Source organism: Eleginops maclovinus, chromosome 19 (genome assembly GCF_036324505.1).
Source record: "Eleginops maclovinus isolate JMC-PN-2008 ecotype Puerto Natales chromosome 19, JC_Emac_rtc_rv5, whole genome shotgun sequence".
Taxonomy (NCBI): Eukaryota; Metazoa; Chordata; class Actinopteri; order Perciformes; family Eleginopidae; genus Eleginops; species Eleginops maclovinus.
The window spans coordinates 2,638,791-2,652,702 of record NC_086367.1 but is presented as its reverse complement, the minus strand read 5'-3'; the positions used below and the strand labels follow the sequence as shown (position 1 = coordinate 2,652,702).

At 40.2% G+C, this 13,912-nt stretch overlaps 1 protein-coding gene across 1 annotated transcript in view; it reads left to right on the top strand.

Annotated features, from left to right (window-relative positions):
* The window catches only part of gabrr2a (gamma-aminobutyric acid type A receptor subunit rho2a), a 53,777-nt gene extending 44,908 nt beyond the window's left edge, over nt 1–8,869 (top strand). Inside the window, exons 8-9 of the mRNA XM_063909067.1 lie at nt 612–820; nt 7,771–8,869. Coding sequence (XP_063765137.1) covers nt 612–820; nt 7,771–8,106 — 545 coding nt within the window. The 3' untranslated portion in view covers nt 8,107–8,869. The remainder of the gene's footprint in view (nt 1–611; nt 821–7,770) is intronic.
* The last annotated feature ends 5,043 nt before the right edge of the window (nt 8,870–13,912 follow it).

Genomic DNA, 13,912 nt, shown 5'->3' with positions numbered 1-13,912 from the left:
GAAATAAAGGAAGACAAAAGACGAAATCTAAAAAAACCTATAAAATAAATAAATTAAACATGTATACACAATAAAATAATAACAATGTAAACTTATTGACAATTATAATAAAGGATAAAGCATTTAGAGATTATAAAACCAACTTATAAGGAAATGATAAAACTGTTAAATAATATAAGTTCAAACATATAAAACCTTTTAAATGTTTAAAACAATATAAAATTGCATACTAAAAAGCAAGTATTAGATACTAAAAACAGAATTTAAAAAAAGAGGGTGACACTAATGAAAAGCTCATTTGAAAACATGTGTCTTTAACTGTCACTGAGTCGGCCTCTCCGATATTTCCGGGTATTCTGAATAATAGATTAACATTCAAACATGATTGGCTCAATACTTTCAGAAATAAAGATTAGTTCAATAATTCTACTTCTGACCTGAAAATCTAGCTTCACAGAGTATTCATTACAGCGCTGTTGGACCACATTGCATTTTATTATGTTGTGTTGTTGCTTCCAACCCTTCAGCTGCCCAGCACCGGGTCAGCTTCATGATTACAGCGTTGCTTTACTTTGAATCGTAATGCAGGATGTTTTGTCTCTTGTGTCCAGGCATCACCACGGTGCTGACCATGTCCACCATCATCACTGGAGTGAACGCGTCCATGCCCCGGGTGTCCTACATCAAGGCGGTGGACATTTACCTGTGGGTCAGCTTCGTCTTTGTCTTCCTGTCTGTGTTGGAGTACGCCGCCGTCAACTACCTGTCCACCGTCCAGGACCGCCGAGAGCGCAAGATGAGAGAGCGAGCGCGGTCTCAGGTGTGTTTCCGCTCTACGCTGGTTGAGGAAGACTTCAGAATGCCATGGAATGTTTGAATAAAGAGACATCCCTCTGTATTCAGGAGCCAGGCGAGTCTCTGTAGCTGTTCAGAGAACCCCCGCTTTAAATGCACTCTGTACATTGCCACTTCAGAGAGCATCTGTCCGGCTGTCTGGGTACAAAAAGATAGAGAGAAACAAAGAGAACAGTGAGGGTTTCTATTTTAAACAACATGCTCTAAAAAAGTTGATAAAGTCTTCATAAAAACATCTCATGCCTAAAACATGTTAATAGTGAGGTTTAAATCAGCTAGCCCGTTATGGCCGGTGTCCACATTTTTCTGACCCCATCTTTTTTTCAGTTGATTCCAATGAGAAATGAGTGCATGCCAACTGAAGTTGCTTCATCTTTTTTCTGAGTGCTCAGAGTTCAAAATATTTCAACTTTTCAGAAAGAAACCAGTGATGTCATGGTAGAAATTGCATTAAAAGCTTGAAAAGTTCAGACGAAAACTATCAAAATATAGACCTTGAAGCCTGTTTGTTGGAGCAGATCTGCCAGGCTGACACCTGATAATGCTGCTGGAGTTTGTCCTCCCTCGCTTTTCGGCTGACAGACAGAGTGGGTCAGGCTCATTCGTACAAAGTGTGACAATGATAAGCTTCCGATTGTTGCTCATAGTGAAAAAATGATTTCCAAAAAATGTATTGTAGAATGCAGAAATCATCAAATCAAAATGTATTATAGCCCCAAATCACAAAAAATGCCTCAAAAGGCTGTACAAATCAAACAAAAGCAAAGATAAAAACAAAATACAAATATCATATACAGCCGTGGAAAAACTTAAGAGACCACTTCACCATTATCATTGTCTCTTGTTTTATTATTTATGGTATGTCTTTGAGTTAAAAAAAAAAGAAGAATTGTATTCTCTAAATACATTCTCCAGCGGTTTTCAATTTTTTCTTCGCGCGTCGCGCCTCCCCTGTGGCTCTTTGGCGCCCCCCAGGGAAGGCGCGACGCGCGAAGAAAAAAATATCGTACACATCCGTATGCCGCTCTATTGAGATCGGTAATTGTTTGTGTATTAGCTGTAAAATGCATCGTTTCCTTGTCCCAAGTCAACAGAAGTCAGCAGTAAGGGGGGAGACAGGACCCAGCAAAAAACGTAGGAAATATGATCCTGAGTACTTAAAGTTAGGTTTCACCTGGTCGGGGTCCGAGGCTGCACCTCTGCCGCAGTGTGTGGTCTGCAAGGAGGTGCTAGCAAATGACAGCTTGACACCATGCAAACTTCGGCGTCACATTGAAGCTAAGCACATTAATTTAGTGGACAAGCCATTGAGTTTTTTGAGAGGAAGCGTGATGATTTTCAGTCACACAAAAGCATAATACAGTCGTTTGGCACTATTAACATGAAGGCGACAGAAGCATCTTATCGTGTCGCGCTACGTATAGCAAAGGCAGGCGAACCCCATAACATCGACGAAACATTGCTACTCCGTGCAGCTAGAGATACGTGTTCAGTGATGCTGGGAGAAGCAGCTGCTGCTAAACTTGACATGATCCCTATCTCTGACAATACCACCCAGCGACGAATATCAGACATGGCTTGTGATGTCAAAGAGCAGGTCCTGGACGGTGTTCGTGAAAGCCCCTTTCACGCTATTCAACTAGATGAGTCCACTGACGTCGCACACTGTGCTCAATTGATGGTGAACGTTTGGTTTATCAAAGAGCTCAGGGTGCAGGAAGATTTTTTGTATTGCGTTCCTCTACCCGCCCGCACAACAGCTGACGAACTTTTCAAGGCTAATTGCCTTGACTGGGGCCGATGTTGTGGCATATGTACTGATGGGGCAAGATCAATGACTGGCCGTCACAGCGGTCTCGTTAAACAGGTACAGGCAGTTGCCCCTGCTGCTGTCTGGAAGCACTGCATCATCCATCGCCAGGCATTAGCAACAAAACGGATGCCCCAAGAATTGCGTGCAGTTCTTGATGAGGCCGTCAGGATTGTGAACTTGTTTAAATCGCGTGCCTTAAACGCCATTCTGTTCTCGATCCCCTGCAATGAGATGGGCACTCACTTACAGCAGCTGCTCCTGCACTCCGAGGTCAGGTGGCTGTCTTGGGGCAAAGTCCTCACAGGCTGTGCGATTTGCTCGAGGAAGTCCTCCTCTTCCTCACCGAGATTAACTCCCCATTCGCAAAACATCTGGCAGATGTGAACTGGCTTGCTATGTTGGCCTATCTCTCCGACATCTTCGATAGGATCAACTCCCTCAACACCTCTCTCCAGGGCAAAGAGTGCCACGTCTTTTCGGCACAAGACCAAGTGTCTGGGTTCAGGAAAAAGCTGGACTTGTGGTGTGCTCGTGTTGAACGAGGTTCGGTGGAAATGTTCCAAACCCTGAAGGATGTTGCGGAGACGACAGGGCTGCCTCTCAACTCTGTCCAACCGGTCATCACTGAGAATTTGAATGGGTTGCGTGACCAGTTTGGCGAGTATTTTGGAGAGGACACAGTGGGAAATCAGTGGGTGAGAAATCCGTTCTCTTTTCCCGCCACACCCCGTGATGGACTGAGTCTGCAGGAGGAGGAGGCCCTGATTGACCTCAGCTCGAATATGGACTTGAAGCAGAGACTGGGAGAAATGCCGATAACGCATTTTTGGTTGTCTGTGGAGAGCGAGTTTCCCCAGATCTCCACAAAGCCTATGAAAGTCCAAATCCCCTTCACCTCCAACTGCTTTTCCACACTGACCCTGATTAAAAACAAATACAGATCAAGGCTGCAGGTGGAGGACGACTTGCGTTTATTTCTCTCTGCAGTGCAGCCCCGCATCGAACACCTCTGCTCAAAAGCGCGGCCTCATTGTTCCCACTGATATGGACGATTACATTGAAACTCAAAGTTGTGTTGTCTTGAATGCATAAATTGGTTGGGCCATAGGGTTGATTTCGCTCTTGTAGCGCAAATGACATGAATGGCGTCATTTTGTTTGTTGGGTAAATCTGAGGCTTTATGTGGCTGAAAACGTAAAAAAATGTGATGAAAATATTTGAATCTGCTCGATCTGACAACATGCCTTCAATGCAGCTGACTGTTCAGTGTCATGTATTCCTTGAACAACCAGCGTTGTCGTTCATTGATCAGAGAGCTGTCAATTGTGCTGATTTTGTGCAAGACGTGCATTTCCTTCAAATGTGCGCTTAAGGCCCAGACACACTGTGCCGATTTTTTGACTTGTGGATAGGCCTACTGATGTTCAGGGATTTTAAAAGTAGCCTCAATTAGGCCTGCATGAAGTTTGAAAGTATTTGCTGTTGCAAAGATCGCTTATGAATGCACTTTTTAAAAAGTTGTGAAAATAAAATGTCTTCAAATACAATATTAAAAAACATTTACATTTGATCAGTTTTTAATGAAACTCGTCATTGCCTGGAACACACAAAAGATGGCATTTACTGCAGAGCTGTGTGTGGGTTAGGGCAGGCGGATGGGATTTTGGGGAAGGGGGGCCTCGGCTGTCCTTTCCTACTCTAAGGGGAGGCTCACATTCACCCAATTGAAAACCCCTGCTCTAAACTACTGACAATTTGTATCTGTGTTGGACTTCAACAGACACTGGACTTGCTGCCATACATGTAGAGATAAAGATTTAAGAAATATTTGGAGTGGTCTCTTAATTTTTTCCGGAGCTGTATAAACAGTGGCAACTCGTCATGAGGGGCAGGTGGGGCACAGCTCCACCTATGATCAGCAGAAACTAAATACAATTATAATTCCCCAAATATGTTTACAATATATGTTTAAATATATTTTAAGATCATGTTTAGTCGGCTCTACATTGCTGATTCGGACTGCGTTCTTCTGATTAGTGTCCACAGTGTGCTATTGAGCCAAGCTGAGAGATGTGGGGCAGGCTCCGGGTTTCAAGTGTGCTGTGAAAACTACACTGCGCATGCTTAGAGTAGTTTTCCATTCCATGTGTGCGGCAAAAATAATCACAAGCGGGGCAAAGCACTCACAGTCCCACTAAAACATCATCTCATAAGTCAGAGCTGATTGGCTGTAAGTGTGCCTCGAAAAGTGTAGTTATGAAGAAGAGACGAGAGAGCAGAGACTACATCACCAGTGGCGAATAACACAAACAGAAAATGAAAGAAGTTCACCCTCTACTGGAGCTTTGGTGATTGAAAGCATAGTTTATGTAGATTGTCTGTGTTTAGCTGTTAGGCTATCGATCTGCTGGATCGATTGCTTTTGTAACCACGGTGACGAGTGTCGGCGTTTTCTTTATATTTACAGTCTGGTGTTTTCATGCTGAGGCATTACGGTTGTTGTTATTAAGTTTTGCTTTGTGATAGCGCTCTTTACTCCATGTATTAAGGTACAAAAAGCCTATATACAGCTCCGGAAAAAATGAAGAGACCACTCCAAATGTTTCTTAAATCTTTATCTCTACATGTACGGCAGCCATTCCAATGTCTGTAGAATTCCAACACAGAGAAAAAGTGTCAGTAGTTTATAGAATACAATAAAAAAATAATAAAAACAAATTAACTCAAAGATATGTCTATAAATAATAAAACAAGAGAGAAGGATAATGCTGAAGTGGCCTCTTAATTTTTTCTGCAACTGTATATCTAAGTTGTTCGTGCCCCACCAGTTTGTCCATGTAAAAACGCCACTGGATATACATATATATATATATATATATCACAAAAATAATAAAAACATTATGAACAACAACATAAGTCGTGACATTAGATAAAAGCATGTGTGTGCTAAACCAGACAGAAGTTCTGCTACTGAAGATGGAAGCTAGCTAATCGAAGCTAGGTGAAGGAAGACAGATGAGAAGAGGTGTGTTTTGAGTTTTGCTTTTGAATGAATCAACTGAATTTGCTTCTCGGATCTGAGTGGGAAGACGATTCCAAAGAAGAGATGCTCTGAAGAAAAAGGCTATTATGGGATGTTGGGAGCCTGGTAGATATGCGCAGGTTTATTAATGATGACAGATAGGGAGGGGCTAGTCCATGTAAGATTTTAAAGGTTGACAAGAGAATCTTGAAGTCTGATCTTGAATCGGGAGCCAATGAGATCAGAACAGGTGGGGGGGGTTGATGAAATGCAGGGAGCGGGTGTTCCCCATGCACCCTGCCAGCACCTTTCTGCTAGAAAAAACGATATGTGGACATGGCCCTTAGCTGTTGGACTACAATTGGATCTGGTTTTGGATGGATAAAGGATTTAACTACATAAGATAACATGTACCTTTATTAATCCCCGTGGGGAAATTCGAGAGCTGGTAAACTCCTGAATACAAAGAAAATGGTAAAAGCAAAACAAAGAACTACAGAAAGTAGCCTCAACATCCCGATCAGTCCTCACTCAGGGGTCATTCTCATTGAAGCTAATGTTTTTTTCGCCACTTTTAAACAGTTTCAACTACTTTTGAAGAAATTTCTGGCGAATCTGTGACTATGTTAAAAGTGGTTTTATAGAACAGATTGTTCTGAGCATTGATTTTGATGGCTAAGCCTTGGACTAATACAATTCCAGATGTAGGATGAGGTGAAGTTTTCTATTTTTTGTTCAGTTTCTACTCTGTTACATCAAAACATCCAATTTATGTCTCCACTCTTGTACCTTTCATACCTCAAAATACACGTATGAACTTAAATATGAGCAAATGTGTCTCATTTAAAGGTCTCCTATTATACTATATTTGAACAATATATTGTAGGACCATATCTATACAAAACTTGCCTGTGAAGTGTTTTGTTCAAAATACCAAACAGATCCCCCATTGTAGCATGCCTCATCCCCCTCTATTTCAGCCCTGTTCCTGAAGTGCTGATTCTGTGACTGTTGCTTTAAATTTGAGCTGAGCTGAAGCTGGCCACGCCCCTTTGGAGCGTCAAGCAGCTCTCTGTAAAGAGAGACGTTTCTAACGGAGAAACTCAGCTAAACACTGCCGTGATTAAACCCCATATTATGTTCCAAACCACATCCAGCATTATCTCTGAAACACTTCTCAGTGGTTACCACTAAAACAGAGACATTATATGTATTATATAAAGTTTATATAATACATATGTCTGCAGGATGGACTTAGAGTTGTTGTTTATATTATAAACAACAACTCTAAGTCCATCCTGCAGACATCCTGCTGAACACACAGATACACAGAGGTGCTGTGGAGGGGATTCAGCTCCCGACTGTATATTGCGGACGATAGGTTGGGACGTGTGACGTGGGCGGGACGTTGCCAGGAGTTCAATGTAAAGCCAGCCCACATTTTGGTTATGACGTCATATCGGCAGCAAATCTGGATCAACTTGTTTGTACCCATTTTTAGAGATGTGGGTAAGGAGGGAAAGAGAGAGGGTTGTACTTTCTGACACTGCATTGCAGCAGCATTAAACAAAACAAGGCATTGCACATGAGAAATCAAAAGAGTATAAATAAACAATTCTAAAAATGTATTAACGTCTCAAAATAGAAATACGAATTAAGCAGTATTAAAGAGTGAAAACTAATATATACAGTTGAGTGCAAGGTGTGGAATATTAAATTAAATCTAAATCTAAAATGTACAGTGAGAAGTTAGTAGTCTCTTTTAGCCAGCACTTTTTTTAAAGACACATAAAAGCTTCAGACATTCACCAGTGTCGTATTACCTGATGTATTTGATGTTGTAAAACAAACAAAAGACACATGTTTTAAGCTTGTGTTATTTCAGAAATCCAACCAGAAAGCATGTTTGAGACCAGAGAAGTGGTAAAATGCTGACTCATTTCTGGTTTTTAGGACTCATTCCTTTAGCTCTCTATTAGGGTTAGGGTTGGAATTGTTATTGCTTGAAAATCTCCATAAATGTTGGTATTATCCCTTGATGTTCCTTTAGTGAATAAACTGTATCTTTCTTCCCTGCCAGTCACTCCCCTGCACCTGTGGGATCTCCGGGACTCGGACCATGACCATGTTGGACGGTACCTACAGCGAGGCGGACACCAACAGCCTGGCCGGCTACACTGAGGAGCCCATGGTGCCAGAGGAGGAGCAGGAAGAGCTGCACGAGGTTCCGGAAAAACCAGAACACATGGTGGTGCATCTCTCAGTGAGCAGCGAGTCCACCACCACCAAGAAGAAGAAGAGCCTGCGTAAGCTCAACATCATCCAGAACACGCACGCCATTGACAAATACTCACGGATGATTTTCCCTGGGTCATACATCTTCTTCAACCTTATCTACTGGTCTGTGTACGTTTGAGACTCTCCGAGCCTGGGCATAGGCCAGAGAGAAGAACTCACAGACAGGGACTGCTGCATCAGGAGGGGAGAAGTAGGAGTGCTTTGTGTCTGCAAAGATTCATCATTGACATTTTGGGATTCGTTGAACACTCTTGATATTTTTTCTCATGCAGCAATTTGAATGTTCACTATATAACTATAAAGAAAAGAAAATGATCATGTGAATGACGTTTTTACAATACTCAGCTATTTATTTTCCAGCTTCATGAACGTTGGAACTAAAAGCTATTCGTCCTCATTTCTTCCGTTCCTGAGATGATGCGGTAAGCTACTTAGTTGATGGATCTCTGTATTTATATGTATTTGTAATGATTGCCAATCAACATGATCAAAAGGTTTTTAATGCCCATTATTTATCAGTCATCATTTTATTCCAAGCAGCAATTAAAATTTCATTTCTAATACGTCAAGATAACAGATTTACAATATATTCTGTAAGCCTGTCATGGTGTTATCACTCAATGTTCAGACAGAGGTTAGCACTGTTAGCCCTGTATGTAGTGGTGCTTTTAGCTAAAAGCTATTGTACTAACATTCTGGTAATGTTTGCCTTGTTCACCATCTTTAGTTTAGCATGCAAACATACATACATACAGCTGAGGCTGATGGGAATGTGTGGTCATAAACCAAAGTACAGGTGATAGCGTTTTATGAAACCTTGCAATCACAAAAGCTATTAGAATTTATTGTGCGGAGAACTTCAATATCTTTACCAAAGTTTGTTGCAATCAATGGGTATACCACGCAAAACCAAAAAAGTCAACCTCATGGTGCTGCTCGAGGCAGATACAGTCAGAGGATCACCACTGCAGGACAATCCATTAAGTATTTGCCAGAATATATCAGTCTGGACCAACGTAGCCCCCCCCCACCCCCGAATCTTCCCTAGAGCTCCTGCTCGCACTGAAAACTGTTTTCTAGTGATGACTTTAATGTATCTTTATCAATGGGTAAGAGGCTCCCATACCTCATGGTCCGTCAGATACCCCTATTTCACCGAGGCAGTTCCAGGTCCAATTTGGAGGCGTTGCCAAAGTGCCAACTAGTTTCCACAGCAGCGTTGGCTCTCGCCCCCAAAAACGGTTCTACCGTGGCACCAACTACCTGTAGCTAAGAGCCAGACATAAATTAGAAGCTGGGGTGGAGCAATTATAATCCATGGCGAGCGTAACAAGTTGGCGGCAAGATTACATAGCAGCTAAAGCCCGACCTCAAGCGCATATACATAACAGTCACGTTAATCAACCAAGCATACGAGTGACTTATTATTTATTACTATACAAAGTTTGAGTTGCAAGCCGTTTGCTATCATCGTGGTTACCTATTTTAATGTTTGTAGGGATTGCATTCTTCCTTTAAACACGCCAAAAATAATAACAGTATTGTTTAGTCTCTCAGTCTTGTTATCGATTAGTCAGACTGGCTTTCGCAGCTAGGCTAACATCATCCATGTAATATAAGAGACACTTTACATAAGACAATCCAATATTGAAGGCACTATGTTGCCAAACAGTCATTTTAAGTTAAAAAAAAGATACATTTATAGGGATATATGCATCAGGATACATTACTTGTGAGACAGTGTATTACTACTTTCAAAAGGCAGCTGGAGTTAGGAGACAGTAGACTATACAACTGGAGCAGTCAGCCAATGCAAACTGGTTCTTAAAGGTCTCCTATTATGCTATATTCAAACAATATATTGTAGGACATATCTTTACAAAACTTCTCTGTGAAGTGTTTTGCTCAAAATGTCAAACAGATCCTCCATTGTATCATGCCTCACCCCCCTCTATTTCAGCCCTGTTCCTGAAGTGCTGATTCTGTGACTGTCGCTTTAAATTTGAGCTGAGCTGAAGCTGGCCACGCCCCTTTGGAGCGTCATGCAGCTCTCTGTCTGAAGAGAGACGTTTCTAACGGAGAAACTCAGCTAAACGCTGCCGTGATTAAACGCCTTATTATGTTCCAAACCACATCCAGCATTATTTCTGAAACACTTCTCAGTGTTTACCACTAGAACAGAGACATTATATGTATTATATATACAACAAATCTAAGTCCCTCCTGCAGACAGCCTGCTGAACACACAGACAGCCCACATTTTGGTTATGATGTCATATCGGCAGCAAATCTGAATCAGCTCGTTTGTACCCCCGTTTTTAGAGATGTGGGTAAGGAGGAAAAGAGAGAGGGTTGTATTTTCTGACACTTTGATATTCTCCTTACACACCGGGGACACATATGTATGTATAAAAGACAGCTAAAAGTGCATTTTGCATAATAGGGGACCTTTAAGCGGTTTGCTCGTTGAACCAACTGGAAACCAAAATAGCCCCTGCACGGAACTACAACGGGGCTCTATTCAGTGGAAAAGGGGTAGGAGTGGATTTCATCAATTAGTGATTTCTATCTGCCTTTGTATATAAATCAGGTCCATCCTAAGGAAGTATAGAATAAAAAATATCTTCAAAGGAAAATGATTCATTCCATGTTTTCCACAGAGTATGTGAATGTAATAAGATGAACAGCTGTTCTTATTTTTCCAGTCAGGTGCGTTAAAACCATTGCAAAGACGTTGGATGAACACAACGTAATTTAAAGAGCGCTGGTCAAAGCACAATCGGTAGAAAAACCGTGCAACACCTCTGTGTTTGTTTCATGTATTCATGTGAGGAAGGCTTACCCCATCGCTCACAGAGTTGGACAAAATTGCAAATACAGGAGGAAGAAGTGCGTTTATAGATGCGCCACAAAGTGAGCGAATTGAAAGGAAATATCTTAACCTAAAGACTTAAAGGTCATTATGTTCATCACCACAACACCACCTGATATCTTGAGAGAATATAACATTTAATTAGTTATTATGAGATGTACTTGCCAGTTAAGGCCAATTGCAACTGCTTAGCTCAACATGCAAATTATGTATTTGTATGCATTACACTCTCTGTTCTGATGTGTTTAGACCAGAATTACTTTATCTTATAACCGGCCTCTTGGTAAACTAGCGTATTAAGGTCATTTGCACACACTGATTACTTAGAGAACTATCATATTTGTTGCTAATTGCCTTGTCATGTGACGGGAATGTGTACCAAGTAAAAGAGATTAATGTGGTGATAGTAATTTTATAATATCTGGAATGTTTTTTTGGCCAGGGAGGAATTTTCTCCTAAGTAGTTTCTCATTGTAGTCATGGTTAGAAAACTAACCTAAGCTCAAAATAATAACTTCAAAACTAACCAGCCACCCCACTGGTGAATGTAGCCATTCTTAAATATCATATTATAGGGATTTGAAATAAAGATAAATCCATATTTGGGACACGTACCAGGCAGAACATTGAGTTCACCCCAACAAATTTAGAAATGAAAATGCTTGTTGATATGTTAATTGTTCTTTGTGTGAAAACATGCTAACCCGCTTGAAATAGCTGCTTAACTTTCATTGTAAAACTTCTACAATCTAATTCAATCTCATAAAAATAACCGCCATTAAAACAATATGACCTGAAGTGTCTCAATAATAGTTGTTAGAAGACGAAACATTGTTAAAAAGACGCATCAGCATTTCAGAAAAAACACAAAACCTTTAAAAAACAGATGTAATTGCTAACACATTAAAGAAATGTCTTATTGTTTGTTTTACCATCTGTCATTAGTTGTTGAATACAGACGGTCATGACTACACAAATTGTGTTAAGTGGTTCCACTGGTTCCTCAGTGCTGTCAGATACTGTGAAAATATTTGGACTGGTTGGTCCACATTTTCTAAACTGGCCCGTCGCTGTAGCAGGTCACCTCTGAGGGCCGCACTGAGGTGGAAAAGAAGCTCATCCTGCCCATGTGTATCTACCATCAGAAAGACAACATTTCAGCAGCATAATAAGCGGTTCTGTTTAATTCCAGACATTATGTGTGTATGTAATGTTTTATTATCTGCCATATTAAACTCTTTATTCATTTATAGAGTTGTGCAGTGATGACATCTTTGTTAGCTAAGCCAGAAGTTAGCATCGCAAAGGCCCCCTCCACATTTTGGAATATTGCAGAAAACAAGATCTGTGTCAAATAAACGTTTATGATACTTACGTTTTGTTTAGCAGAATAATCTCCACATATCAACACCACTTTTATGATTTTGGAAGCTTAATAAAAAGCTAACGTTAGGATATTAAGGAACTAAGTCACGGTCACATGGCTACGCGTCAACACTGCTAAGCTAAAGGCGGCTAATGTGTCGCAGTCCTATTTAGTCACTTGTTAGCAACCGCTGTTTTTAAATACATAAAAGCTTCTGACATTCACAAGTGGGATGTCTACTGATGTATTTTATGTGATACAAAAGGTGAAAGTATCGTGAGCTTGTGTTAACCGCAGATCCTATTTCAGGCTTCTAGCCAAAAACATGTTCAAAAACCTGTTGACCTTGAAATGAGGGAAGCAGGAGAAGTAAAATGCTAACTCATTTCAGGGTTTTAGGACTCATTCCTGCAGCGCTTACAGTATTAGAATGAGATGAATCCCACAATTTGAAAACAGGTTAAAGATAGCATCTATCTACCTCCATTTCTGAAGTGTCATGTTTTCTAAAATGTCTTTTCTTTAATGTTGTGCTGTTTTCTGTGAGGTTGTGCTGTAAAAAAATGTTTTCATTTATTACTGTCCATCAATTTTGTATTACCACATACTTTCTGCAGGGTAAGGCCCGACTGTGTTTACATGTTTCTGACATTCTGATTTGCATCTCAAGGCCTTTCTACCAAAGTGAAATGTAAAAAGGTACATCTTAACATTTCTATGAGGTGTTAGTAATTGTGAAACCATTTCTGTAAATTGTAAAGTACCATATATTTTCTGACATCTCTTGTAAAGTAAAACAACTACGAGAACATGTACAGATTTTTTAGACCCAAATGACATCTAAAAAAGAAAATATAATAATTCAAATAATTTATTCATGATATACTGTAGCAAGAGTGAAGCATTGGTTGTGCTGTATTGTAACATTTTGTATTTATTTAATGACATTTTTTGTTTATTATTTAAGGCATCAATCCAAATACAGTATGTGTTATTTAATCAAATACAGCCATGACTGGTTACATCAAACGACAGCATCTGATCAGTCGTGAATGTTGCTTAACTGGAAATTTGATTGATAATATTTGATGTCCACATACTTCCACAAAATCCACATTTATTAAACCGTTTTTGGAAGCTGTTTCTAGTATGATATTCAAGCCTGTGGTTCACCTGTTCTGTAGGCCTATCACTGTAAGCATTCATGAGTTGCTACTGACATTGAAGAATGTTACAATGTATTAATCAGGAAGTATTAAATGTTATATGATGAACTGATAATGCCTTTGATTAAGACACAATTCACTTTATTAATAGTACTTACTGCCAGTTCAGTTTTACAGTGCCATGTTCACAACATGCCATTGGGATCCAAATAAGACAATAAGAATACATCATAAAAATGATGCTGACAAATGGCAATTTTAAAGTGTCCAATATTGCCAAAGATATAGAGAATGCATTTTTGTATTCAGAATTTTTTTGATTTGATCAACCAACTGGCTGAAAGCTGTATTATCTTTTTTAGTCCCATGTAAAAATAAGTAATGATCCCCTTAAAGGTGCCACGAGGGTGACCAGGTGCAAACAAGTAACATGTTGGATAAAGGGGGTGTTTGTGTGGGACAATGCGAGACAGGTTACTGCAATGTTAAGAAGTAGTTTAGATTACAATATGATGTCCAT